General features: G+C 49.6%; 2 protein-coding genes across 3 annotated transcripts; both read left to right on the top strand.

The window, feature by feature from the left end:
- The first annotated feature begins 2,077 nt into the window (after window positions 1–2,077).
- Window positions 2,078–4,250, top strand: LOC136551473 (uncharacterized). Its single transcript, XM_066543026.1, has one exon. The coding sequence runs from the start codon at window positions 2,406–2,408 to the stop codon at window positions 3,399–3,401; it is 996 nt and encodes a 331-aa protein (XP_066399123.1). The 5' UTR covers window positions 2,078–2,405; the 3' UTR covers window positions 3,402–4,250.
- Window positions 4,251–8,158: 3,908 nt separating this feature from the next.
- LOC136551457 (omega-amidase, chloroplastic-like) lies at window positions 8,159–12,104 on the top strand. Of its 2 annotated transcripts, XM_066543007.1 has the most exons (10): window positions 8,174–8,437; window positions 8,535–8,651; window positions 9,247–9,471; window positions 9,917–10,010; window positions 10,295–10,369; window positions 10,683–10,761; window positions 11,059–11,074; window positions 11,191–11,271; window positions 11,475–11,557; window positions 11,642–12,099. In XM_066543007.1, exons 1-10 carry the CDS (start codon window positions 8,246–8,248, stop codon window positions 11,718–11,720), a joined length of 1,041 nt encoding a protein of 346 aa, XP_066399104.1. In that variant the 5' UTR covers window positions 8,174–8,245; the 3' UTR covers window positions 11,721–12,099. The 2 variants fall into 2 exon arrangements, with proteins under 2 accessions (XP_066399112.1, XP_066399104.1); XM_066543015.1 differs by lacking the exon at window positions 11,475–11,557 and having other exon boundaries at window positions 8,159–8,437; window positions 11,642–12,104.
- Window positions 12,105–21,026: the final 8,922 nt, after the last annotated feature.

Here is a 21,026-nt window from a genome sequence, read left to right as displayed (position 1 = left end):
AACGGAAAGAAAAACAAAACATGGAAAGTAAGGACGCCACATTATCCTTACCGGCACCGCACAGGTCTCTACTGCCGTCTTGCTCCGTTTACTTGGCCGATAAATTTTATTGATTAATTTATTATAAAAGAAAAAAATATTGTTTATTGGTTGAAAAAATACGACTTATAAGTTAAACGGACAGACCATATATGGCTATGTGGTTTCTTCTTGAGAATTGTCAAGGAGCAAGTTGGGGACTTGGGGTTGTTTTTTCTGTTTGCTGCTGGCGAACGAAGATGTTCCCAAACCAAAGTTTCTAAAATCAGCTAACTTAAAGAAACGTTTCCTCTCCACGATATGCGCAACAAAAGAGTGAAAGTTTTCTTGCCAACTGCTTTGCATGATGGATTTCTCAGTGCTTTTAGCTTTTGCCTCTTCCAGCGTGCATTTTTCGAGCATTCTAACAAATGGGACTGCTCGCACGACCTCGACGCTCCTAAACGTTTGCTTGGCTCTTGAAAGCACGAAAACCTTGATCACCTTTGTTTTGTCCTACCCTATGTGGGGCATTTTACACGCAAATGTAAGGCTGTGTTTAGTTTCCAAAAACTTTTCTAAAAAGTGCTACAGTAGCCATTACATCGAATCTTGCGATAGTGCATGGAGCATTAAATATAGACGAAAAAAAACTAATTGCATAATTTGGTTGGAAATCGCGAGACGAACGTTTTGGGCCTAATTAGTTCATGATTGAACACTAATTGCCAAATAAAAACGAAAGTACTACAGCAGTCAAATTCCCAAATTTCGCGAACTAAACACAGCCTAACTCAAATTTATCCAAAGGGCCCGTTTCTCTAGAGGAATTTGAAGGAATCTGGATAAATCTGGAGAAATTTATGAGAGCGTGAACAATGTTTTTCATCCAGGAACAGTGAAATCCGACTGGTTTTCATACCAGTCGAACGCAGAGAAAAGCGAATAGGCAAGTGCCTTGACATTTTTAATGCGTAAAAAGCCATACGGTGCGATCTTCCACAATACTTAGGTCTATAGCGTGTGGAGAGCACATCTAACAACTCAGGCCTTGTTTAAATTTAGAGCTAAAATTTATGGATATCACATCAAAATGTCATAGGGAAGTGTTCGGATAATAGTAAAAAAATAAATTACAGAAGCCCTCAGTACTTCGCGAGACGAATTTATTAAGCCTAATTAACCCATACTAGCACATATTTATTGTAGCACCACATTGTCAAATCATGGACTGATTAGGTCTAAAAAATCGTCTCGTAAATTAGTCACAATCTTTATAATTAATTATTTTTTAGTCTATATTTAATACTTCATATATATGTCAAATATCCGATAGAACATGGACTCAACTTTAGAGGAATGAACTAAAGGAGACCTCTGCACTTTCACGTTCCTTTTCTGTTGAATCTGTGACCTCGGCGTGAAGCCTGTGGACTTCTAAATTTGTGCACTATACCTACCTATATAGGTAATCCAGCTAACTATGTACTTCGAGCGTCTAGAAAAAATACAATCATTGAATCTGTGTCGATCAAAGTAGCTTAAGTTTGATCAAATTTATATCAAATAATATAAATATTTATGTCTCTAAATAAATTTATTCTAAAAATATATTCTATGACTAATCTAATGTTAGTATTTTTATATAATTTTAATTAAAGTCCAGGTTATAATAGATCTCTCGAAAAACTAGAATTGCATACGTACTTCTGAATTTCTGCCCGCGAATGATAGCACACGGAAATGTTTGGGCCGGCGTGTCGGCGACCCATCTCCTCTCCTCCAGCATTGATTTCGTTTTATTGTGGGCGAGGTCCGTCTGTCTCTGTGTGCGCAACACTCCAACTCGGGCATTAAAAGATTATTAAAAGATCGTCGTCCCTCCCGCGAGATCCAGCCAATGGGCGACGCCCACCGTTCCCACCGGCGGTCTCCGGTCGGCCCCCGGCCCTCCCGCGCAACAGTAACCGATAAGCCCAGCGTCCCGACCGGGCACGTGCCGGTCCACGCCTGGGCATCTCGCTGCCGATAAGGCAGTGCGGGTGTGGCCACGCCACCAACCTTCCGTATAAATATTTCACTTACCCCCTCGGGATCCCAAAGAATCGCACACTCCGCGCTGCTTCACACTACTACCTTTTTCCGCTTCGAGGATCCGGAGCGCTCCGCTTTTCTGCCCTCGGTTGGGGTTTCTGCAATTCTGCTCATCGGAGTCGGAGGAGGAGCTTCTGTCGTGTCGCTGGCCGGAGTAGGATCTGCAGGGCCGAGATGGTGGTGCATCTGGTGGTGCTGGCCTGAGTTGCTGCCTCGCGAGGTTCGATTGGGTTTTGGAGTTTTGGTAGGCGATAGTTGCTGATACTTGGAAGGAAGCAGTACTGGAGGAAACGATGAGCTTCGGTGCTGTGGACATGGAGGAGGAGAGCGGCGCCGCGGCGGCGGCCGCAGCGGCTGAGGAGATCCGGCGGCTACCCGCCGAGGTGAACTGGGAGATGCTCGACAAGTCGCGGTTCTTCGTCCTGGGCGCGGCGCTCTTCTCGGGCGTGTCTGCGGCGCTGTACCCGGCCGTGGTGGTCAAGACGCACCTGCAGGTGGCGCCGCCGCCGCAGGCGGCCACGGCCACGGCCGCCGCCATCCTCCGGCGGGACGGCCTGCGCGGGTTCTACCGCGGGTTCGGCGCGTCGCTGGCCGGCACGGTGCCCGCGCGCGCGCTCTACATGGCGGCGCTCGAGGCCACCAAGAGCTCCGTCGGGTCGGCCACCGTCCGGCTGGGCGTGTCCGAGCCCGCCGCGTCGGCCGCCGCCTCCGCCGCGGCGGGCGTGTCCGCGGCCGTCGCGGCGCAGGTGGTGTGGACCCCCGTGGACGTCATCAGCCAGCGGCTGATGGTCCAGACCCCGGCCTCCTGCCGCTACCGCGGCGGCGCGGACGCCTTCAGGAAGATCCTCCTCGCCGACGGCGTCCGCGGCCTCTACCGCGGGTTCGGCCTCTCCATCCTCACCTACGCGCCGTCCAACGCGGTGTGGTGGTCGACCTACGCCGTGGCGCAGCGGTGCCTGTGGCGCGCCGTGGGGACCGAGCGCTCCGAGAGCTGCGCTTCGCTGATGGCCGTGCAGGGCGCGAGCGCGGCCGTGGCCGGGGCCGCCGCGGCGCTGGTGACCATGCCGCTGGACACCGTGAAGACGCGGCTGCAGGTGATGGAGGCCGACGCGGCGGCGCGGCCCACGCTGGCGAGCACCGTGCGCGGGCTGCTCAAGGAGGGCGGCTGGGCGGCGTGCTACCGCGGGCTCGGGCCCAGGTGGGGGTCCATGTCGCTGTCCGCGGCCACCATGGTGACCACCTACGAGTTCCTCAAGCGTCTCTCCGCCAAGGAGGGCTCCTTGGGCTAGATCCTTCCTTCGCCGTCCTTGTTAACCGTAACGATCTCGTCAAGCGACTCTACCGTATCGCCCGCGTGTCCGCCGTCCTCGAGGTCGAAGGTCGAGGCGATCGATCCATGGAGATGGGGGGTTGGTTTGTGAATTAGGATCCTCTCTTCTCTCTTGTACATATTGCTAAAAAAATCAGGTTATTTTGCCGTCGTTCTTGTTTTCTTAGATCCGGCGCTATAGAGGGTGGGCAGGAAGAAGAAGAAGAAGTAGAAGGGGTTTTAGGATGCAAAAATTTTGCTGTGGCCATGCTGCTGCTTCTGATGATGATGAAAACTTGTGTGAAATGAAGAACCTCTATCCAAAACTTGCGTCGATTTCCCTGTCCACTACAGTACTCCGATGTGTTGCATCTGCCAATGGACATATGTCAGCATTGAATCCTGTTGTTTTGCCTAGTGCCAGTGCTGTTGCTCTAGCTGCGTCGCTGTCATGGCGTTGCTTCATGGAATGGAAGACTCGATGCGCTCTTGCTGTCGCCGTGTCGCGTCGCTTCTTTTCGCCATTTTCTTCGCTTCGTTCTGCGTAGTACCCGGGGAGTGGAGTGGAGCTTGGCCCGGGACAGCGAGGGCGAAGATGTCCTTCTCACCGGACCTTATCCATCGGCTTGCTGTTGCTGTAGGCTGGTGTACAGCGCTTCGATGAACCTCTCCTTCCGGATTCCCGGAACCTTGGACACGAGAAAGAAAAGAAGGAGCCGGAGACGCGAGAAAAGTTAAGGTCGCACTATAGATCAGTCCACTCCACTCCACTGGTGAAGTGGCGACGGATTCGAATTCGGTTACTTCAGAAGACAGGGTGCTTGACATTGGAGGATTAAAAAAAAGCTCTAGGACTTTGGTGGGTGATTAAAAAGGCTCTAGAGAAATTCCCGAGTATGACAGCATGATAGCGAAAGAAATTCGGATATGAACACCTGCATAGATCAGGCGGCAGGTGGTGATGTTTGCTAGGCCGAGGCTGCGTATGATAAGCTGTGCTCCCCATTTCTCAAACACGCGCCGGTGCTTGTTTGACTCGTTAGATCGATCGGAGAAGCCTCGAGAAACCTGGCCGTCGTCTACACTCACATGACGCGTAAAAGAAGCAGCAACTGCAGATCACCTCCTATTTGGCAATCGCTAGCGTGTCATCAGGATCAGGTGCCTTTATCGCGTGTGCCGCGGGCCAGGATGCCGCAGTCCAGCCACAGTCAGCTCCGGTCCTTCCCCTCCGAACCAGGCGTCCCTGATCGGGCCCGGCGGGGTGGGGGAAGCAGGGGGCCGTGGCGTGGCGCGAGCTGACGCCTGACGGCCGGGCCCGGGCGCGCGCGCGCGCGTCGCTCTCTCCGTGCGGTTCGTTGGGCCTGGGCCTGGTCACCGGTATGGTTAAGGTATGGGCGTATGGCCGGCGGGGCGGGGCAGTGAGCCAGTGAATGATTGGCTTGTTTGTGCGGATGGTTGGATTCTCCTCGTCGCGTTGCCTCGGCTCGATTGATAGGCTACGAACTCTAGTAGGCAACGACGGATCTTGTCGCGTGCTCCGAATCAGGAGGCTGCACCCGGTCCTGGATTTGGCTGCCATCTGGTCCCTCCTGCCTCTAATGGTCTCATCCACAAATGGCCTCGTTGGCATCTTAGGATCTGGATTAGGTGCGGGATGGTTTTTTAATTTGACAAATATCAGATCGTCGTATCAGCATTCCTATCTAATTAGACTAATTTTACGACCTTTTTATAGTGTAAATAAGTCGGTACTGTTTCAGCTTGGTATGATCTACTAAAATTCTAGGATATTCCGGTGAAATACTGAAAACCTTTGCTTTTAACGCTTTCACATCTCCGCTCCCTGGTCGTTAAAAAGACAGAAGCCACACGCTACGCACGCACGCTTCTTCCAAACAGAACTGCTCTACGGAGTCGGCAGCTCTCGGTTGTTCGACGTGGCTAGGCGGCTAGCAGAGGAGCAACCTGTAGACGGCAAAGACTATCTTGGTATGCAGCGCCATCAGGCAACCGACCACGAATGTTGACGCCAGCGACTAGAACAACAAACAGTGCAAAACGGCATCAAAAGGGAGCAAAACAAGCCACGCATCGAGGTCGTTGATTTATGAGTTCCTCCTGTCTCCTTGGAGCGAAGGGCAAGGCGAGCGGCTAGCCCAAAAGACTCATAAGGAAGCCTCTGTCGCTGTCACTCATTGAAGGTTTACGGTGACGTGCAGTGCAAACGTGGCACTGTCGCGGATCGTGTCAAACGTCGCACTTAAATTCCACGGTGCACTTTTTTTTAATGCTTGGAAAATTGCGCGGTAATCAAGGCAAAGACCTTTGTTCGCTTCAACTTATCAGCTCCGCGCTTATCAGTCATGATATAGTGCGTTTCTCTCACAACGAAGCAGCATCAGTCGACTTATCAGCCATAAAAAAATCATCAACCAAACAGCCAATTACTACTGAGTTAGAGTAATAAGTGTGTGGAACATCTAGAGTCATTGTTTCGAGTGCCTCGTCCACACGGAAGGGGACCTGGCCGGCGACGGTACCAGACTACCAGTTTGACAGTTTCATTATCCTCGCCCTGGCGTGTAGCGTCTTGACGTTAAAGCTGTGCTAATCTCATCACTAATGTGTGGTGTACTGCTGTTCATGTCAATGACGAAGTCACGGCATGACAGATTGACAGTTACCTCAAACCAACTTCCTCCCCCGCGCCTTGCTCTTGCAGCAGGTGCCAAGTCTCACGTCACGTCCTCTCTGAATCTCTGCACCTCATTTTTCTCGACTGCTACTGGTACTGTAGTTCCTGATTATCGTCTCTGGAATGGTTAACATGCTAACATTAATGGAACTGTTAACTTGGCCAGTATGTCGTCCATATTCGTTAACTTCTGAGTTCCGATGATAACGTACGCTGTACCAGGTCTGCAGATTATTACGGAGCACCGCCCAACAACGACCGCAGGCAAGTTCCTGGCTTCCTCCTCCACTGGTACTATCTTCATCCCAAGAATAATGGAAGTATTATACTTCCGTTTTAAATAGGTTTACCATAATTATATATTCTATAAAATTTAATGATACTTATTATAATCATAAATATTCGTATTTCAAATATTTCAAAAAACAAATCTATTGATTTACTGTTTTTAAGAGGAGGTGAGTATTTTTGTACCTTTTTCTTTTTTAGAGAAATTTAGTACCTTTTCTTTACGGGCTTGGAAGTCTACTGTTTCCCGCACCATTTTGCGCAACCACGAAGGGCCCACGTCGCCCTGAATGTTACCAGCATTGAGAAGACGGGGAGGGGGAGGGGGAGGCGGATGCTCAGCCCGACGCCGGGAGGGGGAGGGGGAGGGGAAGACGGGGAGGGGAAGCGAGGAGGCAGATGCAATATCAGATCTACTTTCGAAACATTCAGATGCACACTTGCAACATACGTCGACGAAACACTTGAAACATGCAATTGAAACACTTGCAAAAACACCTGAAAAACACTTAAAACCACTGTAAAAACGTACGCAACATCCAGATAAACAACTGCAATATATGTGTGAAACATATGCAACATCGAAATAAACACGCTTGCAACATACGTCTCGAAAAACAAATGAAACATTAGGAACAAAGGCTTGCAGCATTCGTGTACAACCATTGCAACATATGCAACATTCCGGTCTACTTACGCAACATCTACATGAAACACTTGCAACACACCTTACATCTAAAACACTTCATACATACGTTTTGCAACATGTGCTTCTTCCTATCGTGGTGTCTTCGACCAATCGCAGGAGATGTTGTCCCAGCCGACAACGACCTTCTCCTGGTGGCGCGGTCACGCCGTGGCCGCGACGGGCGAGCATAGATTAGGGTGCGGCGGAGGATCCCGCAGCGGCGAGCGAGGGAGGGTGTGGCCCAGTGAGGGATGGCCGCGATAGGCAAGGCGGAGAGGGGCATCACGACGCAGGATAGGGGTGCGTGGGGAGTTGGCGCGCGGCGGCGATGTAGAGTGGGGCGGCGCGGACGGCCGCACGGCGCAGAAAAGCACGCAATGACGTAAGCAAGTAAAGAGATATTTTTGAGAGAGATGGGGGACACTATAAAGAGGCAAGCTTGTTGGGCTAATATAGTAACGCGCAGGCCCAAAAAGGTGGCGTCCGGTCGGACGGAAGCCGGCCCCTGAGCATTACCGTTTCTGTTGTGCTGAAACCTGCAAAAGAGGCCAGTTCGGCTGAATCTCATGGAGGCCCATTTTGATCAGCGATAAACTCGTCATGTTGCCCACGGGCCGCGGCCCTGGTGAGAACTAGGCCCCTGTAAGTGTTTGGAGAAGCGTCCCTGGGCTGGGCCGATCTCTGGCGGTGCACTGTGCCTCTGCGACACTGCTCCACCTACTGGGCCGCAACACGGAACGTAACCAGCTGCTACGTCGAGCAGGCCGGCTCGAACTCGGCCAACGCCAATTCTCCAGACCACTCAGAAACGTTCCAATGTGGAGATGGAAATTCACGAGACACAGGACAATGAGCCGAGCCACACGACGGCGCAGACGCCGCCGACGATCGGCCGGCGACCAGATTGGCATGGACATCCGTTGGTGGCGCCGGCCGGCAGGGCCTTTCCCGTCAAACCGGGCACCAAAAGTGCTGTGCCACTGCCACACCACCAAACGTTGCGGGCACATCCCACTGACAAACCGGGCCCACAAGCTGCAGATACCCATCCATCCGCCAACAACTCCCGTTCCGGTCGCCGTCGCGACTCACGCTGCCTCCTCGCTACCCGCTATACTACTATCTACGCCGCCACGGCACCTCCCATGAGATGAGAGCCACAGCCGCCGCGCTCCTCGCCCCAGGTCTAAAGCTCTGCGCGGGCCGCGCGCGCGTCTCCTGCCCCTCCCGCCTCCCACTCCGCCGCGTCGCCGTCATGGCTTCCGCCCCCAACTCCTCCTTCCGCCCGGAGGAGGCGCGCTCCCCTCCCGCCCTCGAGCTCCCGACCCCGCCGCTTTCCAAGGTGACGCCCTTCCGGTTCGGATTCCTTCGGGCTTGGCTTATGATGCAGGTCGGGGCTTTGATCTGACCTCGTGCCGAGTTTTCTTCTGTGACCGCAGTTCAAGGTGGCGCTGTGCCAGCTCTCGGTGACGGCGGACAAGAGTCGCAACATCGCGCACGCGCGCGCGGCCATCGAGAAGGCGGCCTCCGACGGCGCCAAGCTCGTGCTCCTCCCCGTGAGTCTCTGATAACAGGCCTTATGTTACCATCTGTTCTGATGGTATTGATGTCTGGTTGAATTCCAAGCGGAACGGTATTTCGGTTGATATTGATCGCGTTGTTGTCTAATCATTTGACGATTGTTCATGGGTGCGTCCCTTGTCCACAGTATTAGGTGCACTCATTGATGGCTACTGTCGTCCTCTGGCAGAGGAGTGCATCATTGGACATGGGGTAGTGTTCACTGTGCTATTTCCATGAAATGCTACATAACCAAGCTAGCTATTCCTGTGGGCCGATTATTGATGACACCAGGATTGCAAACCTTTTTTTAGCTAAAAGCATAAAATTCATTATGGAAATGACAGTAAAGCAAATTTTCAGGGGTGGGTTGGGCTGTGGTAGCATAAATCCTGGTTCGGGTTTGGACACAACTTAAGTGTTTTATTCAACAGCCAGGTCTTTAGGTTTAGACATTAGTAAATTTCTCACCTTGTTCATTGTAAATTTGCACATATATGCATATTCTCTTATAAGGCCATGCTTCAGAAATGTTATCTTTGCCTATGTTGGTTCTTGCATTGACCTGCAGCTATTTTTTATTGCCTGTAGGAGATATGGAATGGTCCGTATTCAAATGACAGTTTTCCAGAGTACGCCGAGGACATTGATGCTGGCGGAGATGCAGCCCCTTCATTTTCAATGATGTCGGAGGTTGCTTGCAGCTTACAAATCACTCTTGTTGGTGGGTCCATAGCTGAACGTTCTGGCAACAACTTATACAATACATGCTGTGTCTTTGGTTCAGATGGCCAGCTTAAGGGTAAACATAGAAAGGTATGTTCAAACTTCTAGTAGCTGGAGTACAGTTTTCCATTGCACTATATTTGCTAAGATTAGATTTGATGAGAAGCTATGGTTTACTGTGTAGACATTATCATGAGAAAATTGTATATACCAAATTAATGTTGTATCCTATCCCCCATCATACCAGCTCCCAACAGTACCTCAATGAGTCCAGCCTCATCATGAGCACTGAACATGCTGCAGTGCTGACAGATGCATATTAGATCATGTCCGTGGCATTTATGCCTTCTTTTACTTTTGAGTGTGATCAATAGAGTAGTAAGTTTGATCACATTGTGGTCGACACTGAAATTCCGGTTGTGATTTGCTTGCTCCCGTCATATTTATGCCCTCTTTTCCTTTCACTGTGCTCTATGAGTAGGAAGTTTAGTTCATTCCTAGTGCTTTCTGACAATGAAAATTTGTGCACCTGCAGATCCATCTTTTCGACATTGACATTCCAGGAAAGATCACTTTCAAGGAATCAAAGACTCTTACTGCTGGGCAGAGCCCTACTGTTGTAGACACAGGTTTGTCCAATTAATCTGCTGTCTACAGCTAATGAAGCATGTATGATAAGAGAATATCAGGCCATCCATTTTTTTATTGCAAGCCTAATATTTGGCTATCCATGTATCTCTCATTTTGAGTTTAGGTCATTTGAATTGGGTCTTACGAGTTTGATGACTGGGATAGTTACATTCAAGCTATAGCTTTCTATATACTATGTTAGTGTTACTTAGTTTTATGATGCCTTTTGTTTGTTGCTTAAGTCTTGCTTATATTCTAATGGCATTGTTGATTTCTTTTTCAGATGTCGGGCGCATTGGTATCGGTATATGTTATGACATCCGTTTCCAGGAATTAGCAATGTTGTATGCTGCAAGAGGTACGAGTTCCTCATGTTTGTTTCTCAGTGTAGTGGTCACTGTTAAGCTGTAACTTGATGAAGTAAAGTATTATACTTCTTAAAGACGCTGTGGTATGTGCCGTATTTGGACCATGTCATCTTCTGACCTACTTGACATGTAACATGGATAGACACTTAGTCTCAGATTCTTTTCTGTTTGATCAAATTTTTCAGATTTTCAGTTATACTAACAATTGTGAACACATACTTACAGCTTACTACTACTATTTTCTGATAATTTGAAAAATATTGAAACTGACGAAACAGACTTAGCTCATTTCACTAACTGCAGGTGCTCATTTGTTGTGCTATCCTGGTGCATTCAACATGACTACTGGACCACTGCACTGGGAGTTGCTGCAAAGGGCGAGGTAATAAATGACTTTGAACCTCAAGTTATGGTAATTATGCAAGGGAAATATAGCAAGATGAACTGCTCGCTACTTTTATTTGTGCAAAACTAGTCAAAACCTCGATCAGAACTCCTCATAATTCTTGGGGGGTAATTTTATATCTGAAGCCTGAACCGTGACTAGGGGCTCATGTTGGGTTTCAAATCTAGCCTTGCTTGGGACTAAATGGCTTTGTTGTTGTTGTAATTTTATATCTGAAATGTCTCCACTACTTTTCTTTCCCATGTACTAATGACATCATTTCTCCAATGCCAGGGCTGCAGACAACCAGGTATACAGCGCTTCTTTGTGTGCTGGTGTTTCATTTTCCTTGACTTCAACTTTCATTTGGCATTTGTTTTGCCAGTTTTATGCTTTAGAGAATGTTAATCAACTGTTTGGTGCCAGCTGTTTGTTGCAACATGCGGTCCAGCTCGAGATACCAGTGCAGGTTATGTTGCTTGGGGACACTCCACTCTTGTTGGACCTGTAAGTTGACCTGAGATTTCCATTTACTGCCCTTTAGTTCTGTCAGTAACCACTAATTATCTAGCTTCCAGACTAAGACTCTGCACCACCACAAAGCTACTTTTGTTTCTGATAAAACCTCTTGTGATTTTTTGCCAACAATCTGAAAGCTGTACGCTAGTAAAGATATGTCACACCATAACTAACCATTTGCATACTGCTAGTTTGGAGAGGTGATTGCAACAACTGAGCATGAGGAGGTGACTGTAATAGCAGATATTGACTATTCACTGATTGAGCAGAGGAGGTAAGCAGAGTGAAATTCTAGGCTTCCAGTATAGTCTTATATATCGTACCTTTGGTTGAATGGGGTCATGCAAATCTTCTCCAGGCAATTTCTTCCTCTGCAACACCAACGCCGTGGCGATCTCTATCAGCTGGTAGATGTCCAGAGACTGGGTTCTCAGTAGCGAGCCTGGATGCAGCTGTCAGCCTGTGACGAAGCAGAAGAGCAGTTGACTCTACTTCGTTCGTGAGATGCATGTCCATGCCCTGTCTACTGTCTAGAGATCGATCAACTGGATGTGTGAAGGTGGAGAGGACGGAGTAAGGCGACTATAATTTGTACCTTCAGTGTAAGTGTCTCAAGTTGCCAAATAAATTGATTACTTGAACAACAACAACAACAAAGCCTTTAAGTCTCAAACAAGTTGGGGTAGGCTAGAGTTGAAACCCAGCAGAAGCAATCAAGGTTCAGGCACTTGAATAGCTGTTTTTCAAGCACTTATATCTAAGGCTAAATCTTTGGGTATATTCCATCCTTTCAAGTCTTATTTTATTGCCTCTACCCAAGTCAACTTCGGTCTTCCTCTGCCTCTCTTCACGTTACTATTCTGGCTTAGTATTCCACTACGCATCGGTGTCTCTGGAGGTCTCCGTTGGACATGTCCAAACCATCTCAATCGGTGTTGATAAACTTTTCTTCAATTGGTGCTATCCCTAATCTATCACGTATATCATCGTTCTGAACTCGATCCCTTCTTGTATGACCACAAATTCAACGCAATATACACATTTTCGCGACACTTATCTGTTGAACATGTCGTCTTTTTATAGGTCAATATTCTGCACCATACAACATAGTAGGTCTAATTGTCGTCCTATAAAACTTGCATTTTAGCTTCTGTGGTACCCTTTTGTTACATAGGACACCAGATGCTTGGCGTCACTTCATCCACTCTGCTTTGATTCTATGGCTAACATCTTCATCAATATCCTCGTCTCTCTTAGCATTGATCCTAAATATCGAAAGGTATCCTTCCTAGGCATTACTTGACCTTCCAAACCGACATCTTCCTCCTCTCGAGTAGTGCCGAAGTCACATCTCATATACCCAGTTTTAGTTCTACTGAGTCTAAAACCTTTGGACTCCAAAGTCCGCCGCCATAACTCCAGTTTCTGATTCACTCCTGTTCGACTTTCATCAACTAGCACTGCATCGTCCGCGAAAAGCATAAACCAAGAGATGTCCCCTTGTATGTCCCTTGTGACCTCATCCATTACTAAGGCAAACAGATGAGGGCTCAAAGCTGACCCTTGATGTAGTCCTATCCTAATCGGGAAGTTATCCGTGTCTCCGTCACTTGTTAGAACACTAGTCACAACATTTTTGTATATATCCTTAATGAGCCCGACGTAGTTTGTTGGGACTTTATGTTTGTACAAAGCCCATCACATAACATTCCTTGATATTTTATCATAAGCCTTCTCCAAGTCAATAAAAATCATGTGTAGGTTCTTCTTCTTCCTATAATGCTCCATAACTTGTCTTATTAAGAAAATGGCTTTTATGGTTGACCTTCCGGGCATGAAACCAAATTGGTTCATAGAGACCCGTGTTATTGCTCTCAAACGATGCTCGATAACTCTCTCCCATAGCTTCATAGTATGGCTCATCAACTTAATTTCCCGGTAATTAGTACAACTTTGAATATTCTATTTATTCTTGTAGATTGATATCAATATACTTTTCCTCCACTCGTCAGGCATCTTGTTCGATCGTACGAAGAAAACCTCTCTCAATGAAACAAAGATAAATGAATGATTTGCTCCGATTTCCCTTTGGGCCCTACCAGTTTGAAGTTTGAACTAGCTTGTGCGCAACCTGGAGCTGATGTGGCAATGGATCCTCCCATTTGTTTGGCCATCAGCACTTCAGCAGCCACAGTACTAGAGTAAACCTGTGAACTATTCCCACCGTTCTAAATTGTAGATCTTCACGCCATTGCTGAATCGATATCTATCGTTTCGGACTCACCAGAACATAGATTTTGTTTGCAATTTCTTGAGCATGTACCTATCTTCCACCAAACTGACCATCTCCATTTCGGAGTTGCTCATATCCCAAAGAGTTTGAGTGTGAGTGTATACGTGTCTAGAGAGGAACTTCACCTTTTCTGTGACTCCCCTCCGCCTACCCCTAGCGGCCACCCTCGTGCCACCGCCGTCGACGTCGTCGGCCGCCCTAGCCCTGGCGCCCGCCTCCCCCTCCCCCTCCCCTCCCCTTCCCTCCCTTGCCTAGCCGCGTGCGGGGGACAGCACGTGCGAGGCCGCCGCACGACCGCCGCGCCATTTACGCCGCCGGCGAAGCCGGATCCGGCACCCACGGCCCCCACGACTAGATCCGGCGGCCAAGACCCCATCCCTGCCTCTGGGTGCCTCTCCACCTCCATGGGCTGCTCCCCACCGCTGTGGCCCACCGCCGCCGCCGGCTACATCTCGTGCACCCCGTGAATTTGGGCATCAGCGGATCCTGGGCCCGCCGGTGGATCCGGTGCCCTACTCCGCCTCCAGCCACCATGGCTCCCCCTCTCTCTCGACGCCGCACCCTTCTACCCCAGCGGTGCCTCGGAGGGCCGCTCCAAGTTTTGCCGGTGGGCGGACGATGGCTTCCGCAACGACTACAACGACGAGCCCACGCCGATGGCCTCACCAACTCCCTACCTCGACGCGGTCTGCAGGCCGTCGCCGCGGGGACCTTCTCCGGTTAGGGAGCCGGTGTCGTCCCAGGCTCCCGCTCCAGGGGGCAATCCTGGCAGTGGTCGCACGCTCGCTAGGTGCTCCTTGCGGTCTCGTCACAGGAGGCAGCAGCGCGATCCCCGCGGTGCTCCTTCCCGTGGGGAGAGGATTGCGGGTGGCTCTGGCGTGTGCCAGCTCACCTAAGACTCGGAAAGTGAGTCCCCGAAACCCACCGGTGCCGCTTCTCCGCACCCGATGCGGATCTTGGGTGCCACAAGTACAGGCACAGGCGCAAGGGAAGGCGTCATCGACCCAGTCGATCAAGCGCGAACGAGGCTTCCGTGCATGGGCGTCGTCGACCAAGGCACACGAGTCCGAACGCCGGTCCTGGGACTCATCGCTCCATTCCGGCGACAGAGACCCAGGCTGTGGAGCGAATTTCGGTGCACCAGCGGCTGGGTCCTCACCGTAGGTCCACCGCACCTGACGCTGATGTGCCAACACGTCAGGCCCAGCTCCCAGCACGCCCCACTGTCTCCTCGTCGCACCCACTGCGCAGGGCATCTCCGGCAGATGCGGTGGGGTTACTGCACAGCCGGCTTGGCCCCTACCGAAGGGCCTCTTCGTCGGATCGTGATGGGTGGCAAGAGGTGTTGGGCGTCTCAGCCTCGTAGTACCATTGTCAGGTTCAGTAGGTTGTTGCTGACGACCTCCGGGGCTGGTGTCATCGATGTCGCCGCCTCCAAGATGCGCTACGCGACAGGTGCCTCAACTGCCTGTCATACACCCATAGGGTTGCCACCTGTCGTCTGTCGCCGAGATGCCTGCACTGCCATGAGTTACGGCACCTGGCCAGGGACTGCAAGTGGCCTCGTGCTCGACCAGTGGATGGTGGTGGCCAGCGACAGAGGCCTCCTACAACTGCTGGTATACGCGGCCGGCCATGACCGCTTGCCCGGGACCTTACCCCGGTCACCCGGCCACCCGCCAATGGTGGTCCGGTGGAGGCGGGTACAACCGCGCCTACGTTGTCTGCTCTAGCGTCTGTTGGCCGAAGGCGGTGACGGCGGTGGATGAGACGTCGGACACAGCCAGTGCTACACAACACCAACATCCACGGCGACGGTGTAGCTGACCACAACAAGGCTACCGGCAACGCTGCGGCGCTGAAAACCACTGCACCAGCCGACTGTGCTACTAGGGAGGGTCACTGTGACCCCACCAGCAGCTCCGTTGCTCGGCCGGCGGCCCACGGTGCTTCAAGTGGCACTGGTGAGACTATGCCGGACAGCGTTGTTACTACCAGCGACGGCCAGCGACACCAACGACGAAGGCGTCTAGGGAGGTTGGCACGGGCCGCTCCGACGGCGCCGGGCGAAGCTTCTACCGCTGCTGCTGCCTACTTTCCTGAGCCGAACCCGCTGGTCTTGGAACCTTGCGCGGGCGCAGGGCCTCCTGCGTGGGTTGACCCGATGCTGGAGGAGCTCACCTGTAACAGAACCGACCAATTATACAAAATTAAATAAGAAAATCATCCGCCAGAGCAGACGATTTAGCAAACTTAAGCCCGTATAACCCGGTAGTCCGTGAAATCACGAAGGATTTCAAACCAACTTACATCCCAGCCAAGATCGTAATAAGTTTAGCGGTCACCATCACATATTACATAAAAGTTCGCATCTCAGATACATCAGAGTTTAAACATAGTTATTAAAACAAGTTCGAATAAAAGTAGCGGAAGCCATTGCGCAAAACCACACACACTCACACGGAGTTCAAATACAGTGCCAGCTAATGATCATCTCCAACAAAAGCATCAGACGAGACATAAGGAATGACCATGCCCATGGTTCTAAGCATCACCCATCGCAGGATAAAGGCAGTTGATACAGTAGCCGTAATACATCTGCCCATCTGCAACAAGTGGGAATAAAACCCTGAGTACGAGAAGGTACTCAGCTAGACTTACCCGACATAACCGAAAATAAGTGACACCAAGGATTATGAAAGGATTTATAGTAGGGTAGCTGACTCATTTGCGAAAAGAAGCATTTTTAGCAATTCAATAACCTTTCCAAAAGCATTATTGTCAAGTTAATTGTTATTAACATGTCGACTAGATTTGCACCTATACTAGAGCAAACATGTGATTAAGCCAATAATGATAACCAATGATCATTAAACAACTTCCATAATGTCATATTCATTATAACTGTCCAAGTGTTCCATCAACATTACTATGATGAAGTCACTCAAGTCAAGTGCTCACTATCCAGGAGCGATGGTGATTCGAATCGATTCCTAACCAGCTGGTGATTTATTCCTTACACAAACCTCACTCACCCGCTAAAGTGAGGTATTGATCACCGAGTCAACTATCCAGGTATCTCGAGTTTGCCAGGAACCACATGTACCCCGGGGGTCGACCGACTGTACTTTGGTCTTATCATCTCGCCCCCGTGTCCTACCACACCTGCTCCGGCACAGTACGCTGCGAGCAATCTACTCGGCCCGAATAATCTCCCAGCTTCGCGGTCGAAAGGTACTTTATCCGGCCAGCTAAATGTAAGGCATGCGTTCAACATGACTCGAGGCCCAACAATGGTCGGTCCTTAATCGACACAGACAGAAAGCACTACAGTTCAAAACTCTGTAAGTCTCCGTCTGGTCTCAACTTCATTTAACACTTAGTTATACCATGACTTCATAGTCATCCAAGCAGATCCAGGTAACCACCTATAGCTCGCAGGTGATAGGAAATCACCCGACTTCTACCGGTCTAAGCCAGCTAAGCATTGACTCGACTGCGGATACCAGGGTAACAAAGATATAATATAACAAAGGTAGACAAGGTATAATGCAGCAACGGTTGCAAACAACTCCTGAACGTAATGCATCAATTAAAGTAAAGCATTTAATTAATAATTGCAAACTGGGAGAAAATGCTCCGGGGCTTGCCTCTCTCGAAGGAGCTCGGGCGGTGATCGGGGCACTCCGGAAGTTCCTCAACGTCCTCCTCGTCGGCTTCGGGCACTTCCTACGGCTGCACCTCAAGATGCTCCTCGGGCTCCTCGGGTATGACGACTGGGTTCTCGGTTTGCGATCCTGTATGATACAATGTGCGTAAGTGCTTATGCCATCGGTGCATCGGATGAGATGAATACAATGGATATACTTGAATGCAAGGTAGTCAACATCATGCAAGAACATATACTACAAGCACATGTCATCTACTGTATTCTCTTCTACTACTAATATGTTAAGTCAACACATCTTATTAAATGCTTCAAAGATACACCAAAGCTTCACTAATTTCTTAATCACACATAAAGCAACACTTAATTAAACCCTAATTAATAATAGGTTTGAATAGTAATATCTATTTTTATTGCTTAGAAAAATCTTAGAAAATTATCATAGCACAGTACTACCCTAAGTAGTCTACCATCAGATTTTCATGGTATTTGAATGAGTGGATTAGCCTACACAAAAATAACAAGCTGTGGCATATTTGTGAACCTGAAAATACTTTGTACTGTGAAAAGTGTCAAACAACAGAGGAAATATTTTTCCTATGTTCTACACAGCAAATAATCACTGTACAAAAATTATCACATGCATGTTTTATATAAATTTTGCTCTCTAGCAAAAATAACAAAAATCAGCCATTAAAGGCACTTGAACTACACCTCATAATTTTTCTATAGTACATGCATGACACATATTTTTTCTAGGAAGTACATTACATAAGAAGATTAACAAACTTGGAATCATATTTTTCTGAAGCCTATAGGTTTTTCTCCACAATTTTCAAGTTATCAGCAATATCAAGGATTAAATAAAGCTCTACAGAAAAGTATCTAAAAAATGACCTGCAATATTTTTATCATGTAGATCTGGTGACAAGGAACCTAGCAAAATTTGTTTCAACAGATTTGGAGCAAATTTGAGTATACAAACATTTTTCAAATCATTTCTCTTTTCAAATAATAAAGAAAACTGAAAACGAAAACTTCCTATTACTATTGGGTCGGCCCGTGGAAACCAACTGGCCCATGGCCACACTCGGCCTGCTCAGACCGAGCGAAGGGGAGTGCGGCGGCTTGGCTCGGGGCTTCGGCCCAAGCCAGCCTGGCCTAGCTCGGCGGAGGCAAGGAGCCACGCCGGCGTCGAGATGCCACGGCGGCGCGGACTCTGCCAACGGGCCGGCGGTCGTTGCCGGCCGGGTCAGGGCAAGCGGGTGAGCGCGCGGGGTTCGCAAGGAGGTGGCGAACCCGAGCAGGCAACTAGGAAGGGTGGAGGAGGGGAAGGAAGACGCGTTCCACGGCGGCCGAGCACGGCGGCGCCATGACTGACGGCGGCGAAGCTCGCAAAATGCTCTACCTTGGTTCAAAAGGCGTCACAGCTGCGAGCACCAGGTGCCGGAGAGCGAGGCGGAGCCAGGTGCGCTTGATTGCGGGCAGTGGTGGAGGATGGGCGGCGAATTTCACCGGCGGGGGCTGCGGTGGCGCTCGGTGGCGAGAGAGCAGAGCGCGTGCGGGCGGAGCAAAGAGGCAGCGCGGGAGAATGGAGTGGCGAGCGCAGCGGCTTCGGCAGATGAAGGCGGGCGCGTGGGAGCAGAGGCAGGCCGTGGCTGCCGCGCGGCGAGCGTCGCCGGTGCATGGCCGCCACGCGGCGGTCGCGCCCTGGCGTGGTCGGGACGCGACGCTCGGGAACGGTCGCGGCGCAGCGCTGGGGCAGGCCAGACGCGGCGCTGGGCTGGGCCGAACGCGGGGCGCGCGAGCAGCGGGCGCTGCTACAGGTCAAGCCGGCTTCGGCCATGGGCCGAGAAGGGAGGCGGCGGCCCACGAAAGGAGAAAACATTTTTCTCAATTTTCATTTTTAAGAAATTTTCAAATACAAATTTTCAAATATCATTTTGAGCAAGAAAATGACATCTTTTGAAAATGGCCCAAAAATAAAAGTTGCTTAGAATTTAATCCTCTCCAACTTTGATTTTATGACCAAAATCCAATTCTAGCTAGATTTTGAATTATAAAATTAAAGTCAATTTAACTCAAAACCTTAATTTTTGGAGAATTATTTTTAAAGCAAAATTTGTCAATAATTTAAATACAAACTTTGCTCCAAAAATTGTGCTAAATAATTCTAGATGTTTTACAATGATAGCCAAACATGTTTTACTAGCCTAGCAAGCATAATCAGGGCAAAAACAACTATAAACAAGTGTATGCAACATTCATGTTTCACAGCATATTTCATATGTTTCGAAGCAGGGTTTCAGTTATTATTTACATGATTAGGCATGTATGATTAGGATGCTTGATGACGCATGATATGCATGATTTGCAGTGCCTAAATGCTGGCATAACACCGGGGTGTTACATCACCGACTCGCTCGTCGTGACCCGACCAACAGGACCAACAACGCCTTGCTGTCCCACTACTCCGGCGGGCGCCTCCCTAACAACAGTTTCGCCACCCTTGTCGCTGAGCTGGAGATGCCGCAAGTCACGCCACCAAGGATGGGACAGCACGGCGTTGCGGATCAGGCGACCGTTTCTACACCAACATGAGTTGGCCATCCTGGCGCTGACAACGCGGCGCCGCCCATTTCGAGGGCCCAGTCCCTATTGGCACAATTGGAGGCGCGGGTATGCATCCCGCTCGACACCCTGTTGCTCAGCACGCCGAGGCTGAGAAAGTCCAAGACACCTTCAAGGGTGGTGTGTCGGAGTGGGAGGTTGGCAGCTAAGACCAGGGCCTCCAACCCGACTCTCCAAGCACAAAATGTGCTCAAGCAAAAGCTGGGGATCGTAGTTAGGTCGCAGGGTCCAAGACCCTGTGGCTTTGGATAGTCTCAAGGCCCTCTTCGCTGCACCGTTGTCGCCCTCCAAAATAGAGGCCCTTCAGGCGCTCTTCGCTCCAGGCTTCGATCCGGTTGCCATGGAGCTGGCTTCGAGGACGACGCTCTTTACCCATTTAGCCGCTGAGCTCAGGGTCTCCAGGGGGCTTGATTCTTCACTTGGTCGCTAAGTTTTTTTTTCCTGTAAATCACAACTGTGTGATCTTTGTCAGTCTTTGACTCGGTAATCAAAAATTACCGTTCCAGCTTTAATTTGTAAAACTCTACTTCTGCTTAATGAAAACCGTGCCTATGACATGCTCGAGAAAAAAAAGTGTATACGTGTCTGCCTATTCGGAAAAGAGAGAGAGCATTACTGTACTAGCGTATCCCTTTGAAACTCTCTACTCTCATAAAATTTTTATCATCTTTCTCTTCATCATTACGGCGCTACATAAGCATATTTAAAGACCATGAAGCTCGGATAAAACCCAATTGAGACTGGCCTAATGCTCGGTTAGTACCTTCCCTGGGCCTCCTCTCACCTGCTTCTTAAATTGCATGGGCTTGGGCTGTCACTTCCCGTCAGGACTCAGGAGGCTAATTCGATCTCTCAGTCCTCTCAGGCTGATGGCCCTCCGATGCGGATTTATCCTCAACCGCTCTTGTGTTGTGCGAGGCAGTGATTGGTTCTGCGCATGTACTTTTCGGCTTTTACGATAATAGATTATAAGCTACAACAGTGTTTTTTTCTCACACCAAATCAGCCAGGGCTTATAATCCACGATTGTTTCAGCCGAAACGAACATGCTGCTGGTTGGTAGACGACAATGGACAGACGCAAACCGCATGCACTGATCCGTGCGTGTCCTCGTGTATTTTCAGGGATGGTTTTGGTTTATAAAAAATGTAA

This window comes from Miscanthus floridulus, chromosome 1, assembly GCF_019320115.1.
Source record: "Miscanthus floridulus cultivar M001 chromosome 1, ASM1932011v1, whole genome shotgun sequence".
In the NCBI taxonomy this organism is placed as follows: Eukaryota; Viridiplantae; Streptophyta; class Magnoliopsida; order Poales; family Poaceae; genus Miscanthus; species Miscanthus floridulus.
Note: the sequence above shows the minus strand (reverse complement) of the source record. Positions and strands in the feature narration are given on the sequence as shown.

Bases quoted from the DNA above. Each gene is read 5' to 3' on its own strand.
- LOC136551473 (XM_066543026.1), top strand. From the start codon at position 2,406: ATGAGCTTCGGTGCTGTGGACATGGAGGAGGAGAGCGGCGCCGCGGCG.
- LOC136551457 (XM_066543007.1), top strand. From the start codon at position 8,246: ATGAGAGCCACAGCCGCCGCGCTCCTCGCCCCAGGTCTAAAGCTCTGC. The intron at 8,438-8,534 runs GTGACGCCCTTC...CTGTGACCGCAG, and splicing joins CGACCCCGCCGCTTTCCAAG to TTCAAGGTGGCGCTGTGCCA. The intron at 9,472-9,916 runs GTATGTTCAAAC...GTGCACCTGCAG, and splicing joins TTAAGGGTAAACATAGAAAG to ATCCATCTTTTCGACATTGA.